Below are 18,664 nucleotides of genomic sequence, written 5' to 3' on the forward strand. Positions count from 1 at the left end.
CCTTGTCTCTACAAAAAATTTTTTTAAAAAAATTTATAAGAAAAGAATAATTTTAAGACTGATCATTTTATTTAAATGTTTTTACCTAGGCAAAATTCAAAATAGCTTTATTATGCCTCATTTTGTAGAACCGCACACAAAGCCACTCCACTACAATGTACCCACAATACATAAGTAAGACAGTATATGATCCAAAACTAGAATGCTGGCTTTACTATCTTTTAAAATAAACATGTGCAGGAACCTAAGCTGATATCTTGTTTTCCCTCAGTAAATATCTTTATAACTAGGTGAGATACTCAGAATCATTCTGTTAACCACAGAGTTCTCCGAAAGTACCATGTCAGGGGCCCTACAAATATTTGTGTTTATTGATAACGATCCTGTTCCATGGAAAAAAATTATATTTAAAATGATTAAGATTCAAAATTATCTTCTTTCACATCGTCTTATATTCTATGCACTACTTACTCTTAAACTACAGAAAAGTGATCAGGAAACAGTGTGCTTGACACATGGTTGCCAGCGATTACACTCACAGAGCCCTTCTGACTATAATGGAAAACCACAGGCCAGGCACAGTGGCTCACGCCTGTAATCTCAACACTTTGGGAGGCCGAGGCAGGCAGATCACTTGAGGCCAGGAGTTCGATACCAACCTGGCCAACGTGGTGAAACCCATCTCTACCAAAAATACAAAAATTAGCCAGGCATGGTGGCATATGCCTGTAATCCCAGCTACTCAGGAGGCTGAGGTAGGAGAATCACTTGAACCCGGGAGGCAGAGGCTGCAGTAAGCCGAGATCACGCCACTGCACTCCAGCCTAAGCGACAGAGCCAGATTCTTGTCTCAAAAAAAAAGAAAACTACAAAAATAATTACTAAGTCATTAGCTTTAATACCAGAGTCACAAAACTTCTAAGATTAGCATAACAAAGTATCTTGAATTATACATATGCTGTTTCTTTTGGCACTGGCAGAATAAAAAGAAAGGAAGAATATGATGTAGAATCTCAATGTGCATGGGTGTTAGTTAATTAGGCCTTAATAACAGTGACCTGGAGAAGTGGTATGTAGTATTAAATACCTATGACTTAATGGTAAAAATGTAACAATCTATGTTTCATTCAAGTATCAATGCATTTAAAGAATGCCAGTAAATAAGAACATAAGAAAAGTCTACAATATCAACTTTTCCACACTATTGTTTTAGAAGTAGAAAAACTGGCCGGGCACGGTGGCTCACGCCTGTAATCCCAGCACTTTGAGAGGCTGAGATGGGCAGATCACGAGGTCAGGAGATTGGGACCATCCTGGCTAACATGGTGAAACCCCATCTCTACTAAAAATACAAAAAAAAATTAGCTGGGCGTGGTGGTGGGCACCTGTAGTCCCAGCTACTCGAGAGGCTGAGGCAGGAGAATCCCGTGTACCCAGGAGGCGGAGCTTGCAGTGAGCTGAGATTGTGCCAGCCTGGGCAACAGAGCGAGACTCCGTCTCAAAAAAAAAAAAAAAGAAAAATTATGAGAACTAGAAACAGAAAAGATAGGTGATGATGAATATAACATATTTAGTTATTTAGTTCTTCCACTACAAAGTAGTGGAACTGCTCAGAGCCTTATGTTGCTAGTTTGTAAATTAAAGGTAGTAATGTCTATTGTGCCTACCTCACAGGATTTTTATAAGGCTCAAAGTGAAATCATCAATGTGGAACTATGTGGTATCCTATCAGTACTATGTGCATTAAAGATGGTTATTATTATTATTATTATTATTATTATTATTATTATTTCAGACAGAGTCTTACTCTGTTGCCCAAGCTGGAGTGCAGTGGCACTATCTTGGCTCACTGCAACATCCGCCTCCCAGGTTCAAGCAATTCTCCTGCCTCAGCCTCCCCAATAGCTGAGATTACAGGTGCCCGCCACCACGCCTGGTTAATTTTTGTATTTTTAGTAGAGATGGGTTTTCATCATGTTGGCCAGACTGATCTCGAACTCTTGACCTGATGTGATCCGCCTGCCTCAGTCTCTGAAAGTGTTGGGATTATAGGCGTGAGCCACCACGTCCGGCCAAGATGATCATTATTAAAAAATAAGTTATGAATTTGTGAATATATCAAAACATGTAGACTGAACTGGGCCCAAAAGAATTAAGTCTAATTCATGAATCACCTTTTCTATTACTGCTGAATTTTGTTTTCTTCTATCAATGTCATACTAAAATAACATTTCTAATTGGAAATCCATTTTATATTGTAGAAACCAATTTCAAAACAGAGGTTCTATTTAATACAAAGCTTTTCAAACCAAAGAAAATCACATACATATTATAACATTTACCTTACACACAGTTTCTAGTCCATAAGAATTTTCACCTCGACTAGAAGCACCACCAATTTTTTCTACTCTATTTATCACACCAAGGGAAGCATCTAAAACAAATGGGGGATCCTAAAGAAGGAAAGAAAAAATAATTAAAACTGAGCAATTAATACTGTCCAATTATAGAGCTGATCAAAATCTTAATCAGAAATGCTTTAATTAGAAATGATCAGAAATGAACAAAACTAGCTACAAACAACACACTCATGTACATACAAAAATCTAATCTGACTCTTACCCGTTCCATGCTTTTGAAATATAACCTATAATTCGTGACAGTCAGAGTTCCTCGTACAGCACCAGTGAATGGACATATATAAGTTACATCTTTGGCTGAAAAAGCAAGAAGTCCACAGTTTACTATACATTATGTGCTATTAAAACCTGCTATCTCATCTTATAAAATTGTTATGATTCCTAGACTAATTTATGCTGAAAAATAACAGAACCAGTAATTTCCAGAGACCTCAGAATCCTACAACCCAAGCTTCCATCCCTGCACTAATCTGGGGAAGAAACACAGAATTAAATGGGATAGGCTGAAAAGGTGGAGGGACTTCTCATCCCATGAGACAGAATGGAATTAAACAAAGGGGCTACTATCCTGGCTAGATAAAACAGGTGTGGGTAGCTGCAGCAGAGACGGGTGAAAGAACACTGGTAATGGTGGTATCAACAATAAGCATGTCAAGGCACAGTCGCCATCATCTCATTGCAGTTTCTATGTAACCTCACCAATTTCCTGTCCAGTTTGTCAACATTCTTCTAAAAATGCAATGTCCAAAACATATGTTATTCCACAAACTCCTGATCTGATTAATACTTATGGGGAAAATTTTACAAGTGAAATGACACACATTTAAAATATAATTTCTTAGAAAAATAACAGTATAAGAAGAGGATATTGTACTGCTGACCAACCAATGCCAGACTTTGTAAAGAAATAATCACAAGTAATGTTTTATCAAATAAACGATGGATCTCCATGGCATTATGTTTTGTAAAATATGCATTAACTGATTATGCAGGATAACTTAGGAATCAGTATCTCAAAATATTATTTAAAATGCCACAGTTCATAATTTCCAATACATGGTTTTTATATCTTAAAATATTCATAAATTCCTAGTATGTCATTATTATACCAAATCAGCAGATAAAGGAGTATCTTCATCATTCCAAGGAAGTAAGGGACAATTCTGTGGAGCAACAACTTTCTAAGACCCTTTCAACGGGCTTCTGGGAAAACTTGGGGCCATGGAATATATTTAATAAGGTATTACAACCTCCTGACTTTGCTTCTCATTCAACACTTCGAAGGACTGGCTGCTTTGTATGGAATTTGAAATGAGACTGATCTTTTCACAATCTTTCTAACCTTCAAAATAGTTCCCTTAGGAACATTTTAAGTATAAACTACTTTTTAAAATCATTGTTTTGAATGCCTATTTCATTTAGAGGGAAGCTTTTAAAATTAAATGAACCCATCATTATATAAAAATACACAAACTTGCTTTGCACAAATAATATTTTTCCCTTATGAATTTTTACCTCAACTAGAAAAGCTTTATTCAAGGTTACTAAAACATTTCTGGATTCCTTCCACAGTCAATTTTCTTACTCATGTAAGAAAACTCAGCCTTATTATCCTATATCCCACCACAGGAATGTCATTCTCGGGCCAGTGCTTTTCTGTTACATCTTCCCCTTTATTCTAAAATCATGAGATAATATACATATAAAGATGCTTCTAAAGTTCTAAGTACAATACAAAAATTCAAGGGTTTATACCTATGTTACTATTATCATCATTAGTCTTTGCTTTGTTCTGTACCCTCTATCATTCCTCAAGAGATCATGACAATGGAGAAAAGAAGATAAATACAAGAAATTCTTAGACACTGACTGGATGTTAAGAGTCCAGAAAAGAAAAAAAGAGCAGTCTAGTACGACAACCAGATTTCTGACTTGAGTAAATGGACAGCTGGTATTGATGTCAACTGAGAGAGAGAATGCAAGAAAAAGAGTAAGTTTGGAGTTAAATGTGATGATTTCCATTTTGGAGATGTTGGGTATAAGGTTCCCATGGGATACTCAAGGATGTGTGTTTAAGATAGAGGCATTTGTTTACTTACATTAGGACAGGGGTTCACACTGGAGATACAAATTTTGGAGTCATCAGCCAATATATGGCAAGTGATGTTACAAATTTAGATATGGTCAACCGAAAAGAGTATACAGGAGGGAAAAGGGAAATGGGTCAAGGATGAGGTCCTAGGGCGTGTTGCTATTAAAGGAAGAAAAGCCAACAAATGAGACTGAGTGGTAACTTGAAGTTCTTTAATAAAGCCATATTTCATAATGGGAGCTGCAATTACGGCATTAAGTTCAGAATAAGAAAAAGAAATTGTCACAATGCTAGATATAACCTTATTAGCTAGGTTATCTTCCTATGCCTTAGTTTCCTTCCTCACCTATAAAATGGGGTTGATGTTATTCTCAAGAATATACTCTCTGAGAATGACTGAGATAGTAAGCACTCAATAATAATAATTACTATCATTATATAATAGCCAATTCTGAAAAAATGTAAGTAGGTAGTTCAGATCAAGAGCTTGGTGTATATATAAGGCTAACTGGGGAAAAGAAAAAGACTGAGAGGTTATTCAATCAAGAGCCAAGAGCAAGAAAAGACAAATAGCATGCTAAGGACTAGGAAGCTAAATTTAGTAAATAATAATCCATTTAGAATACAGGTCCTGCCTTTGGCTTGTTTTTACACATAGAAATGACACCTAGCCAAGTAAAAATCAGCATTTTTAAAATCCTTTTTAAAAATTATGATTGGTAACAAAATGAAAGATGGTAGTTATATTAACTAAGAAATCATTTACTTCATTCTTCTAACATATTACTTTATTTCTCGGAGTTTATGAGTAGATATCTGTAGATTATCACACAGATGAAACAAAACAAAAGCATGAGGAAAAAAAACACAGCTTGTAAGCTCATCTTCAGTTTCCAGTCCATATTATAAGTATTAGGCTGGGCAGAGAAGGGCATCTACATACAAACAGATGCAATGGAGATGATGTATTTCATCCAAAAATTAACCTGACTTTATTCAGAGAAGAAAGACATGAAGGAAGCAAACAGAAGAGAAGATATTTTAAGAAAAATTACTTGTATAAGGTGACAATTCAATGTTTTTATCTAGGCAACTCAATATCTGAATATAGTAATTCAAAATAATAAAATTTTCCTTCACAGGCTTCAGCAACAGTTTTAGCAAAAATACACCTACTTTTAAAGAAAGTAAAACAAACCAGAGAAGAGGCAAAGTATAATTCAATTTGCATGTTTCCCAGGAGTTCAAACACAAACACTAGCAGCGGGTCTAGGCTTACGTTTGTAGAACACACTAAGATGCTGGGAAGACTGCAGGTAAAGAGTTCTGCCAGACAGGAGGTGTCTCTGACAGCCAGTTTATTCTCTGTATGCTGAGAGTACTGAACATTCTGCACAGTCAGAACGGAGAAGGACATTAAGCAAAAAATACCATTACGGACCCATGTCTTTAATATTTTCTCCTGGAAGCAAGGGTGGTTCTTCCATTTCTGCTAACTTGTTAGACTCCCTCAGGACCTGGGGTGGGAAAGACAAAAAAAGAAACATTTTTTTATTCAAAGGCTACTTTTTCACTCATATTTCAACTGAGTATACTTGCTCTTGAAGTTATCACATCATATCACATACACTATTTTAAATCAAATTTGTTAAACTGTAGTGTTGGCATGTATAATATATGAAGTTAATGTTTTTCTAGAAAGCATTTACTGAGTGCTTAAATCATATCAAAGCACTCTACATTTGTTACACAAAAAATTGTACATGTTTTTGCACTGCATCCTAAGACAGCCTAACAATAAAAGAGGTATTATATCCTCATTTCTCAGATGAGGAAAAAGCAGCCGAAAGTGGTAATTAGTTCAAGATCACATAGTTAAAGTGCCAGTGTGTAGATCTGAACTACAGTTGAATGGATTCCAAAGCCATGCTGAAGGGCCATAGTACATTTAAACTCAGACAAAATTAAGTTCTTATGTAGATTTAATGTTTAGAGAATTTAGAAATGATGTTGATAAATCATCTTGCTGTAAAAGAGTTTAAATAAAATCATGATCAACAAATATGACCAGGTAGTTACCTTGTGAAGGATGCTACACTATATTCCAAGAATGTGGATACAGAAACAGTTCTCTAAAGGAGTTACAACCCAGAGAACACACAGACACACCCAAATTGTCATATGCTAAATATATCCCCCATTAACTACCAAAAGCCTTCCTCACCTCCTCCCACCTCTCTCACCATCAAACAGTAAATTTCTGTCTCCAATCCCATTAATTCCTCCATCTTCCACAATCTGGCTCACCTGCGGCCAATAACTAAGAACTACAAAGAACAAATTAACTTATTTTCAATAAATTTGCAATCTAAACAAATTCATTCTTTTGAAAGTTTAACAATTTGTTTCATAAAGTAACTTTAATGCAATACCTAAAGAAATAGTATATACACACATATATATTTTTATGTGCCACATCTAAACTTCAGAAAAGTCGTCTTTAAAGGTCATCTTTTAAACACGCTATCTAGTTGCCAGTCCCTAAATAGTCTTATGCAGTCATAAAAGAAGAGAAGAAGGAAAGAAGAGAGGAAAGGAGGACCAGCCTATGAAGATGGGCTTAAAGAGGCAAAAACTTGCCATATACAAAAATATAGACTTGGGTTCACATCCTGACTGCACCACATACTAACTTGGTACTCTTAAGCAAGGTTTTCAACTTCTCTATGCCTCATTTTCCGCATCTATAAAATGGTAACTATTATAGTACCACACATAGGTTGTCATGAAAATTAAATGGGTTAATACATTTAAAGTACTTATATCAGTGTTAACACATAAGATGTATGTAATAAGTGTTGTCTACTGTTAATAAAAGTTCAAACTAACAACTAATTGCCAGAATCTGCTAATAATTCTACTAATTATGAAAGCAACAAAATTAGACCCAAAGATAACAAAACAAATATCAGAGTATACCGAAAAAAATCAACCACGTGAAAGATTATAGAAAGGAAGATGCTTTATTCTTCCCCCAGTCTACCACCTCACTCAGAAATACAACATTTATGTCACTTATAACGCTGGGCAGTAGTTCCCATATTGCATATGTATACCTTCTTGTGGCTGCTACAGCACTGCTCCACATGACTTCCTCTTTCTCTACATTTCTACATTCAGAAAGGACCAGCAACCCCCGGAAAATATTTATGTTATGTACAGAAGAGAAGAGGGTAGTTCTGGCAAAGGCACACAGAAACATGGGAGATACAATCCTCCTAAAGCTTCATAAAGTGAGAAAAGAGACAGGAAAACTCATGCAAGCAGCACACTTTGAGAACCACACATAGGCTTTCTTATATTCTCTCTGACCAGAATGTCAAAGAGCAAGGCAATGAAAAGAAGCAATACAAGATCCTATCTTTGTCCAGCAGAGCTGCTCTAGATGACAGACTTTTAACAATAGGCTTATGCTAAAGGTTGTATATAAACAACTAATTCTACACTGGAGATAGGAAAAGGAACTCCAACTAGCACTCAAGTGAACAGAACAGGGATGGGGCAATCTAGACCCTGTGTTTGTTGACAAACACTGATTCTAGACAAATCTATCCTTAATCAAACAGGAGAAAAGAGACTAGGAAAAAAAAGGCCTAGAAAAAAAAAAAGAAAGACTTACAAAGAAAAGAGAATATCAACCCAAAACCTTAAAAAAGAAAGCAGTCTTCTGAAAATAATTCTCTATAGGCATTTGTAAAAGCATGTATAAGGTACTTGGCACACTCAAAAGGAAATAAGCCATATTTTCTAATAAACACAAAGAGAAGGCCAGGCGCAGTGGCTCAGCCTATGCTCTCAGCATCCTAGCAGGCCGAGGCGAGTGGACTGCTTGAAACCAGGAATTCAAGACCAGCCTGGACAACACGGCAAAACCCTGTGTCTACTATAAATGCAAAAAATCAGCTGCGCAGGCATGGCATCGCGGGTCTACAGTCTCAGCTACTTGGGAGGCTGTGATGAGAGGATTACCTTGAGCCCCAGAAGTCAAGGCTTCAGTGAGCTGTGATGCACTCCACTGCACTCCAGCCTAGGCAATGGTAGTGAGACCCTGTGGTTTAAAAAAGAAAAAAAAAAAAGAAAAGAAAAAAAGAAAAAGAAAAAAAAGAAATAGAGTAGAAACAGAAAGTCATAAGGAGAGAGACACAATGAAACAAGAGAAATGAATGAGAATGACTGCAAGGACATTTAAAAATGTAATAGCAGAAATAAAATCTGTATGCAATTAGCAACAAATTGCATTGGTTATTCAGAAAACAGATTTAATGTTGAGGACAAACTTGAAAAGTGCTGTAAGAATTTGAAGGAAAAGAACAAAGATAAAATCATCATGGAAAATAATCAAGAAAAGAATTGTATTTTCTAAAGGAAAAAAAAAATCAAGAGGAGCAAAAAGTCCAATATATAATTGATGTTGATCAGAAGAGTTTACCATGTTCCACCCAAAATCAATGAACAGAGACATACCTAGTTGCATCTTGGCAAATTTTTTTGAACTAAAAGAATTAAAATATAAACTATAAGAATATAGGTGGAAAAAAAATTACTTTTGAAGAAAGCAAAATCAAGTTAGCTTCAAGGTTATCTATAATACCATATTCTACAAGACAATAACAAAATGTGATCAAAGCTGTGAAGGAAAATGCTCCCATAAAGTATTTAATGGCAGCAGGAAGTCATTCTCAGATAGCCAGGTCTCAGAAAATACAACCCAGAAATACTTTTTAGAAAAAAAAAAAGAAAAAGAAAAAAATACCTTAAACTGTGATTCAGCTAAAAAGGGAAAATCAAAATTAAAATATACAAGGGATTTGTGGTGTACTGCAAAACCTTATGTTTCATATCCTAAGAACCCCTAAAAAAACTCCACATTCACTACCACCATACTAAGCTGAGTCTTAGTTTCACCATTCATGTTATTAACATGATATTAATACCCACCTTAAAAGTTAGCAACTATGAAATCAAGATAACTGCACCATAAAGAGATTTGCAAAACACCATGAAAATGAAAAAAAAAAAAATACAGACAGTCCCTGACTTACAATGGTTCAACTTATGGTATTTTCAACTTACAATGGGTTTATCCGGATGTAACCCCATCATAGGTCGAGGAGCATCTGTACTTATTATTCACGTAATAGAAGCATCAACAGAAGTTTTCACTGCCTTTTACCAAAATGGCCTATTGACATGGTGCTTTTTTCTCTGCTCTAGAGATTCCCTATATGACACACTTTCTCTAATACTCATCAAAGGGATTAATATTTGAGAAAGCATGTCATATAGGGAACCACAAATCAATCTCTCCCTGACTCCTAACTACTATATTCTAGATTTAGCTACAGAATAGTAAGCATCTCACTGTTGTAAGGAAAGCAGCAAATCTTTTCCCTTTCTTTCATTTCTTATGAGGACTGAAGACAGCTGCAATATTCCAAAGAGTCTGACACAACTTAGGAAAATTAACGGAATAATGTCTACCTGAGAGAATAAAGGAGATGGCTTGAGAAATAAAAATGGAGTAAAAGTTTAGGGTATCCTAGTGAAGGGTTTCAAAGATGCCTTCAGCAAGAGAGTCCATATCGTATGGGTCCATTTATATGAAATTCTGCAACAGACTAAACTATAGTACAAAAACTTCAAAACAGTTGTTGCTATGGGGATGAGAATGAGAGTGTGGACTGAAAAGGGGCATGATGAAAGTATCTGGGGTGACAGGTTCAATATCTTGACAGGGATTTGGGTTGTACAGGTGTATGCATTTTTCTAAACTCATAGAATGTACACTTAAGATTTCTGTATTTCAATAGATATAAATTTTATATCAAAAGAAAAACTACATATATTTATCTGCATGCTGACATATTTAGTTGGAAAACTACTAATGTCTGCAATTTACTTTGAAATGCATCAAAAAGTAAGCTAGATAAATAGATGGATAGAGGGACACACAGATGATGGATGTCAGATAAAAACAAGGAAGTAGGGTAAAACGTTAATGGAAAAATTCTGATGGTGGATACAGCAGGGTCGTTTGTAAACTTTATTTTGTGTTCAGAAATTTTTATAATAAAATACTGGGGAGAAGTTAAGGACTTTAAACTTGACCAGTCATGTAAAAAAAAAAAAAATCACTGCAGGCCTTTGATAGGGGCAGATGGCATGGTCAAGGAGGGCAAAGAAATGAAAAGGAAGAAGATGAAATGATGATAATCTAGGAAAGAAATAGAATCCTGGATTAGTCTATGGTAATAGAAATAAAGAGGAATATGATACATTGGAAAAGTGACCTAGGCTTATAAAACAAATAGAAGCAATTATATGAATAATACTTGATGATTTTTACTTGAAAGGAATTGCATCTCAGATATGTCAGCAATGGGAGAAGGGAGAAAGCAGATTCAATGAATAAATGAAGTGAGGTCAAAACAAGAGAGGCAACTCAAAAACACCAGGAACCTATCTTCTTTTTTTTTTTTAAGGTTCTTTTTTCTTTTTTTTTTTTTTTTATTATACTTTAAGTTTCAGGGTACATGTGCAAAATGTGCAGGTTTGTTACATATGTATACATGTGCCATGTTAGTGTGTTGCACCCATTAACTCGTCATTTAACATTAGGCATATCTCCTAATGCTATCCCTCCCCCCTTCCCCCACCCCACAACAGGCCCCGGTGTGTGATGCTCCCCTTCCTGTGTCCATGTGTTCTCATTGTTCAATTCCCACCTATGAGTGAGAACATGCGGTGTTTGGTGTTTTGTCCTTGTGATAGTTTGCTGAGAATGATGGTTTCCAGCTTCATCCATGCCCCTACAAAGGACACAAACTCATCATTTTTTATGGCTGCATAGTATTCCATGGTGTATATGTGCTACATTTTCCTAATCCAGTCTATCACTGTTGGACATTTGGGTTGGTTCCAAGTCTTTGCTATTGTGAATAGTGCCACAATAAACATAACGTGTGCATATGTGTTTATAGCAGCATGATTTATAGTCCTTTGGGTATATACCCAGTAATGGGATGGCTGGGTCAAATGGTATTTCTAGTTCTAGATCCCTGAGGAATCGCCACACTGACTTCCACAATGGTTGAACTAGTTTACAGTCCCCACCAACAGTGTAAAAGTGTTCCTATTTCTCCACATCCTCTCCAGCACCTGTTGTTTCCTGACTTTTTAATGATCGCCATTCTAACTGGTGTGAGATGGTATCTCATTGTGGTTCTGATTTGCATTTCTCTGATGGCCAGTGATGATGAGCATTTTTTCATGTGTCTTTTGGCTGCATAAATGTCTCCTTTTGAGAAGTATCTGTTTATATCTTTCACCCACTTTTTGATGGGGTTGTTTTTTCTTGTAAATTTGTTTGAGTTCATTGTAGATTCTGGATATTAGGCCTTTGTCAGATGAGTAGATTGCAAAAATTTTCTCCCATTCTGCAGGTTGCCTGTTCACTCTGATGGTAGTTCCTTTTGCTGTGCAGAAGCTCTTTAGTTTAATTAGATCCAATTTGTCAATTTTGGCTTTTGCTGCCATTGCTTTTGGTGTTTTAGACATGAAGTCCTTGACCGTTCCTATGTCCTGAATGGTATTGCCTAGGTTTTCTTCTAGGGTTTTTATGGTTTTAGGCCTAACATTTAAGTCTTTAATCCATCTTGAATTAATTTTTGTATAAGGTGTAAGGAAGGGATCCAGTTTCAGCTGTCTACATATGGCTAGCCAGTTTTCCCAGCACCATTTATTAAATAGGGAATCCTTTCCCCATTTCTTGTTTTTGTCAGGTTTGTCAAAGATCAGATAGTTGTAGATATGCGTGATGCCTCCAGCTTTGTTCTTTTGGCTTAGGATTGACTTGGCAATGCGGGCTCTTTTTTGGTTCCATATGAACTTTAAAGTAGTTTTTTCCAATTCTGTGAAGAAAGTCATTGGTAGCTTGATGGGGATGGCATTGAATCTATAAATTACCTTGGGTAGTATGGCCATTTTCACGATATTGATTCTTCCTACCCATGAGCATGGAATGTTCTTCCATTTGTTTGTATCCTCTTTTATTTCCTTGAGCAGTGGTTTGTAGTTCTCCTTGAAGAGGTCCTTCACGTCCCTTTTAAGTTGGATTCCTAGGTATTTTATTCTCTTTGAAGCAATTGTGAATGGGAGTTCATGATTTGGCTGTTCGTCTGTTATTGGTGTATAAGAATGCTTGTGATTTTTGCACATTGATTTTGTATCCTGAGACTTTGCTGAAGTTGCTTATCAGCTTAAGGAGATTCTGGGCTGAGACGATGGGGTTTTCTAGATATACAATCATGTCATCTGCAAACAGGGACAATTTGACTTCCTCTTTTCCTAATTGAATACACTTTATTTCCTTCTCCTGCCTGATTGCCCTGGCCAGAACTTCTAACACTATGTTGAATAGGAGTGGTGAGAGAGGGCATCCCTGTCTTGTGCCAGTTTTCAAAGGGAATGCTTCCAGTTTTTGCCCATTCAGTATGATACTGGCTGTGGGTTTGTCATAGATAGCTCTTATTATTTTGGGATACGTCCCATCAATACCTAATGTATTGAGAGTTTTTAGCATGAAGCGTTGTTGAATTTTGTCAAAGGCCTTTTCTGCATCTATTGAGATAATCATGTGGTTTTTGTCACTGATTCTGTTTATATGCTGGATTACGTTTATTGATTTGCGTATGTTGAACCAGCCTTACATCCCAGGGATGAAGCCCACTTGATCATGGTGGATAAGCTTTTTGATGTGCTGCTGGATTCGGTTTGCCAGTATTTTATTGAGGATTTCTGCATCAATGTTCATCAGGAATACTGGTCTAAAATTCTCTTTTTTTGTTGTGTCTCTGCCAGGCTTTGGTATCAGGATGATGCTGGCCTCATCAAAAGAGTTAGGGAGGATTCCCTCTTTTTCTATTGATTGGAATAGTTTCAGAAGGAATGGTACCAGCTCCTCCTTGTACTTCTGGTAGAATTCGGCTGTGAATCCATCTAGTCCTGGACTTTTTTTGGTTGGTAAGCTATTAATTATTGCCTCAATTTCAGAGCCTGTTATTGGTCTATTCAGGGATTCAACTTCTTCCTGGTTTAGCCTTGGGAGAGTGTATGTGTTGAGGAATTTATCCATTTCTTCTAGATTTTCTAGTTTATTTGCATAGAGGTGTTTATAGTATGCTCTGATGGTAGTTTGTATTTCTGTGGGATCAGTGGTGATCTTCCCTTTATCATTTTTTATTGCACCTATTTGATTCTTCTCTCTTTTCTTCTTTATTAGTCTTGCTAGCGGTCTACCAATTTTGATCTTTTCAAAAAACCAGCTCCTGGATTCACTGATTTTTTGAAGGGTTTTTTGTGTCTCTATCTCCTTCAGTTCTGCTCTGATCTTAGTTATTTCTTGCCTTCTGCTAGCTTTTGAATGTGTTTGCTCTTGCTTCTCTAGTTCTTTTAATTGTGATGTTAGGGTGTCAATTTCAGATCTTTCCACTTTCTCTTGTGGGCATTTAGTGCTATAAATTTCCCTCTACACACTGCTTTGAATGTGTCCCAGAGATTCTGGTATGTTGTGTCTTTGTTCTCATTGGTTTCAAAGAACATCTTTATTTCTGCCTTCATTTTGTTATGTACCCAACAGTCATTCAGGAGCAGGTTGTTCAGTTTCCATGTAGTCGAGCGGTTGTGAGTGAGATTCTTAATCCTGAGTTCTAGTTTGATTGCACTGTAGTCTGAGAGACAGTTTGTTATAATTTCTCTTGTTTTACATTTGCTGAGGAGTGCTTTACTTCCAACTATGTGGTCAGTTTTGGAACAAGTGTGGTGTGGTGCTGAAAAGAATGTATATTCTGTTGATTTGGGGTGGAGAGTTCTGTAGATGTCTATTAGGTCTGCTTGGTGCTGAGCTGAGTTCAATTCCTGGATATCCTTGTTAACTTTCTGTCTCACTGATCTGTCTAATATTGACAGTGGGGTGTTAAAGTCTCCCATTATTATTGTGTGGGAGTCTGAGTCTCTTCGTAGGTCTCTAAGGACTTGCTTTATGAATCTGGGTGCTCCTGTATTAGGTGCATATATATTTAGGATAGTTAGCTCTTCTTGTTGAATTGATCCTTTTACCATTATGTAATGGCCTCTCTGTCTCTTTTGATCTTTGTTGGTTTAAAGTCTGTTTTATCAGAGACTAGGATTGCAACCCCTGCCTTTTTTTGTTTTCCATTTGCTTGGTAGATCTTCCTCCATCCCTTTATTTTGAGCCTATGTGTGTCTCTGTACATGAGATGGGTTTCTTGAATACAGCACACTGATGGGTCTTGACTCTTTATCCCATTTGCCAGTCTGTGTCTTTTAATTGGAGCATTTAGCCTGTTTACATTTAAGCTTAATATTGTTATGTGTGAATTTGATCCTGTCATTATGATGTTAGCTTGTTATTTTGCTCGTTAGCTGATGCAGTTTCTTCCTAGCCTCAATGGTCTTTACAATTTGGCATGTTTTTGCAGTGGCTGGTACTAGTTGTTCCTTTCCCTGTTTAGTGTTTCCTTCAGGAGCGCTTGTAGGGCAGGCCTGGTGGTGACAAAATCTCTCAGCATTTGCTTGTCTGTAAAGGATTTTATTTCTCCTTCACTTATGGAGCTTAGTTTGGCTGGATATGAAATTCTGCACTGAAAATTCTTTTCTTTAAGAATGTTGAATATTGGCCCCTACTCTCTTCTGGCTTGTAGAGTTTCTGCAAAGAGATCAGCTGTTAGTCTGATGGGCTTCCCTTTGTGGGTAACCTGACCTTTCTTTCTGGCTGCCCTTAACATTTTTTCCTTCATTTCAACTTTGGTGAATCTGACAATTATGTGTCTTGGAGTTGCTCTTCTCGAGGAGTATCTTTGTGGCATTCTCTGTATTTCCTGAATTTGAATGTTGGCCTGCCTTGCTCGATTGGGGAATTTCTGCTGGATAATATCCTGCAGAATGTTTTCCAACTTGGTTCCATTCTCCCCGTCACTTTCAGGTACACCAGACATAGATTTCGTCTTTTCACATAGTCCCATATTTCTTGGAGGCTTTGTTCTTTTTATTCTTTTTTCTCTAAACTTCTCTTCTCGCCTCATTTCATTCATTTGATCTTCCATCACTGATACCCTTTATTCCAGTTGATCGAATCAGCTACTGAGGCTTGTGCATTCGTCATGTAGTTCTCGTGCCATGGTTTTCAGCTCCATCGGGTCCTTTCAGGACTTCACTGCATTGGTTATTCTAGTTAGCCATTCGTCTAATTTTTTTTTCAAGGTTTTTAACTTCTTTTCCATGGGTTTGAACTTCCTCCTTTAGCTCGGAGTGGTTTGATCGTCTGAAGCCTCCTTCTCTCAACTCGTCAAAGTCATTCTCTGTCCAGCTTTGTTCCGTTGCTGGTGAGGAGCTGCGTTCCTCTGGAGGAGGAGAGGTGCTCTGACTTTTAGAGTTTCCAGTTTTTCTGCTCTGTTTTTTCCCCATCTTTGTGGTTTTATCTACCTTTGGTCTTTGATGATGGTGACATACAGATGGGGTTTTGGTGTGGACGTCCTTTCTGTTTGTTAGTTTTCCTTCTAAGAGTCAGGACCCTCAGCTGCAGGTCTGTTGGAGTTTGCTGGAGGTCCACTCTAGACCCTCTTTGCCTGGGTATCAGCAGCGGAGTCTGCAGAACAGTGGATATTGGTGAACAGCAAATGTTGCTGCCTGATCGTTCCTCTGGAAGTTTTGTCTCAGAGAAGTACCTGGCCATGTGAGGTGTCAGTCTGCCCCTACTGGGGGATGCCTCCCAGTTAGGCTACTCTGGGGTCAGAGACCCACTTGAGGAGGCAGTCTGTCCATTCTCAGATCTCCAGCTGCGTGCTGGGAGAACCACTACTCTCTTCAAAGCTGTCAGACAGGGACATTTAAGTCTGCAGAGGTTTCTGCTGCCTTTTGTTTGGCTATGCCCTGCCCCCAGAGGTGGAGTCTACAGAGGCAGGCAGGCCTCCTTGAGCTGCGGTGGGCTCCACCCAGTTTGAGCTTCTGAACCTATCTTCTTAAAATGGTGGTTGGGAACCAAGAGAGCAAAGCCACTCTGGTCCATTAGGTTTTTCTGCCTTCACATGTAAATATCTTTAGTGGAGAATAAGTTACATAACCCTCAGATATGAGGGAAGAAAATTCACTCCTGGAGAAATCCTCTAGAATACATTAAGCACTTTCTCTTATTGGGTCAAAATAATGTTACTAACTGGCTAGCCAACCTGTTTTCTATGAGATGCATCAGAACCCTGCCTGACTCTGGAGCTCTGGCCACATCAATAGGTAAGATTCCATAAAATGTGCTATTTGATAGCATTTAATACAATATTTAATCCTTTTATTATCAAGAAAAGTCTGATAATCTTATTAAAACTCTTACTTCAAAACACACAAGATTCAAATTTATAATTTTTTTATTCCTACTACATAATCAGTTTAGTATTCCTCCCTTCCCAGCCCTGATTTTCTTCCATGCCCACTTCATCAAATTATTTTCAAACTGCCCAGTAATTTTCCATGTGACTTTAACTTCTTTTTTCACTCCCTCCCTTTCTCTTCTCTCCCTCTCTCTTTCTCACACACACAGGCACACAAACACAAAAATGCACTCTCTCACACACACACAATTAGGAAATTAAACTGGATCTAGAAGTTGGCAAGTTTAAGTCAGTTTTCACATGGAATGGTTAGATGGTAGAAAAATAGGAAAGAATTTGTCTGAAATCTGCAAAACACTAAATAATAATCACCTGAAAGGGAAAAATGAGTCTATACAGTTATAAACTATCCTCCACAGTCTTTTTACATACTGTACTAAAACCCAGAAGAGAAAAAAAGGATTTTCTTAGTAACTTATTTTTTGTTGGATAATCCTTCTAAAGAAAACTGTTTATATCAATTATACTTTATTCTATTTTCTCTACAACTTGACTGACAAGCCACGAAGTGGCCAAATGAACCATGCAAACAAAAATTCTAACAAGGCAGAGCCACAGACTGGCATCTGGGATAGATCTTACTGGTTACACATTTCAAAGTACATTCAAGATCAAGCACAGGGAAGCCTCTTTTTTTTTTTTTTTTTTTTTATAACACAGTCAGGGACATTTTGGTTTTTCAGCTGAAACCACAACTAGCCAAAGCTGGAAAACATTACATCACCATCCATGATTCAACAATAACAAAAAGGATGACTATCTAAAAAAAGAATGGTCTAGAAAGCATCACTTCATGCTATGGGTTGAACTGTGCCCTCTAATAACGTTGTTGAAGTCTAACCACCAGTGCCTTAGAATGTGACCTAATTTGGAAATAGGGTTGTTGCAGATATAATTAGTTAAGATGAGGTCATACTGGTGTAGAGTGGGCCCCTAATTCAATATGACTGGTATCCTCACAAGAAGACAGCAATGTGAAGAAACAGGGAGAATGCCCCATGAAGAGGGAAGCAGAGATTGGACTGATGCATTTACAATCCAAGGAACATCAAAGATGGCTAACCCTCATGAGCAGCTAGGAGAAAGGTATGGAATAGATTCTCCCTCAAAGCTCTCTTGGTTGGCAGGTGCCAACCCTGCTAACACCTTGATTTCTGATGTCTAGGCTCCAGAACTATGAAAGAATAAATTTCTGTTGTTTTAAGCCACCCAGTTTGTGGTGCTCTGTTATTATAGCAGCCCTAAGAAACGAATGCCTAATATCAATAAAAACTTCCAGATTTTAATCTTAAAATACAAGTTTTCATAACTATGAAAACTTAGAAGCAATCTGACCTTCAGTAGGAGAATGGATAAATGAATTGTGGTACATCATACAAAGGAATATCATTCAGTAATAAAAAGAAATTAGCTATCAAGCCATGGAAAGACTTGAGGAATCTTAAAAGGATATTACTAAGTGAAAGAAGCCACTCTGAAAAGACTGCACACTAGATGATTCTAACTACATGACATTCTGGAAAAGGCAAAAATGTGGACACAGAAAAAGATTAGTGATTGCCTGGTGTTCAGGGAGAGGGGAAAATGAAAGAGGTGATGCAAAGGGGATTTTTAGGGCACTAAAACTATTC

The 18,664-nt window shown here is 37.2% G+C and overlaps 2 protein-coding genes across 7 annotated transcripts in view; one reads left to right on the forward strand and one right to left on the reverse strand.

The window, feature by feature from the left end:
* CEP57 (centrosomal protein 57) overlaps nt 1–18,664 on the forward strand; it is a 161,570-nt gene that overhangs the window by 70,401 nt on the left and 72,505 nt on the right. For all 5 annotated transcript variants that reach the window (XR_008620253.2, XR_010113381.1, XR_008620255.2 and 2 more), the window contains one exon: nt 4,237–4,410. The gene's annotated coding sequence lies outside the window, so the exon portion shown is untranslated. The remainder of the gene's footprint in view (nt 1–4,236; nt 4,411–18,664) is intronic.
* MTMR2 (myotubularin related protein 2) overlaps nt 1–18,664 on the reverse strand; it is a 93,797-nt gene that overhangs the window by 25,621 nt on the left and 49,512 nt on the right. For both annotated transcript variants that reach the window (XM_003828404.5, XM_063608238.1), the window contains 3 exons: nt 5,954–6,029; nt 2,623–2,717; nt 2,343–2,453 (listed from right to left, as the gene is read on the reverse strand). In XM_003828404.5, coding sequence (XP_003828452.3) covers nt 2,343–2,453; nt 2,623–2,717; nt 5,954–6,029 — 282 coding nt within the window. The remainder of the gene's footprint in view (nt 1–2,342; nt 2,454–2,622; nt 2,718–5,953; nt 6,030–18,664) is intronic.

The sequence above is a fragment of the Pan paniscus genome, chromosome 9 (assembly GCF_029289425.2).
Source record: "Pan paniscus chromosome 9, NHGRI_mPanPan1-v2.0_pri, whole genome shotgun sequence".
NCBI lineage: Eukaryota > Metazoa > Chordata > Mammalia > Primates > Hominidae > Pan > Pan paniscus.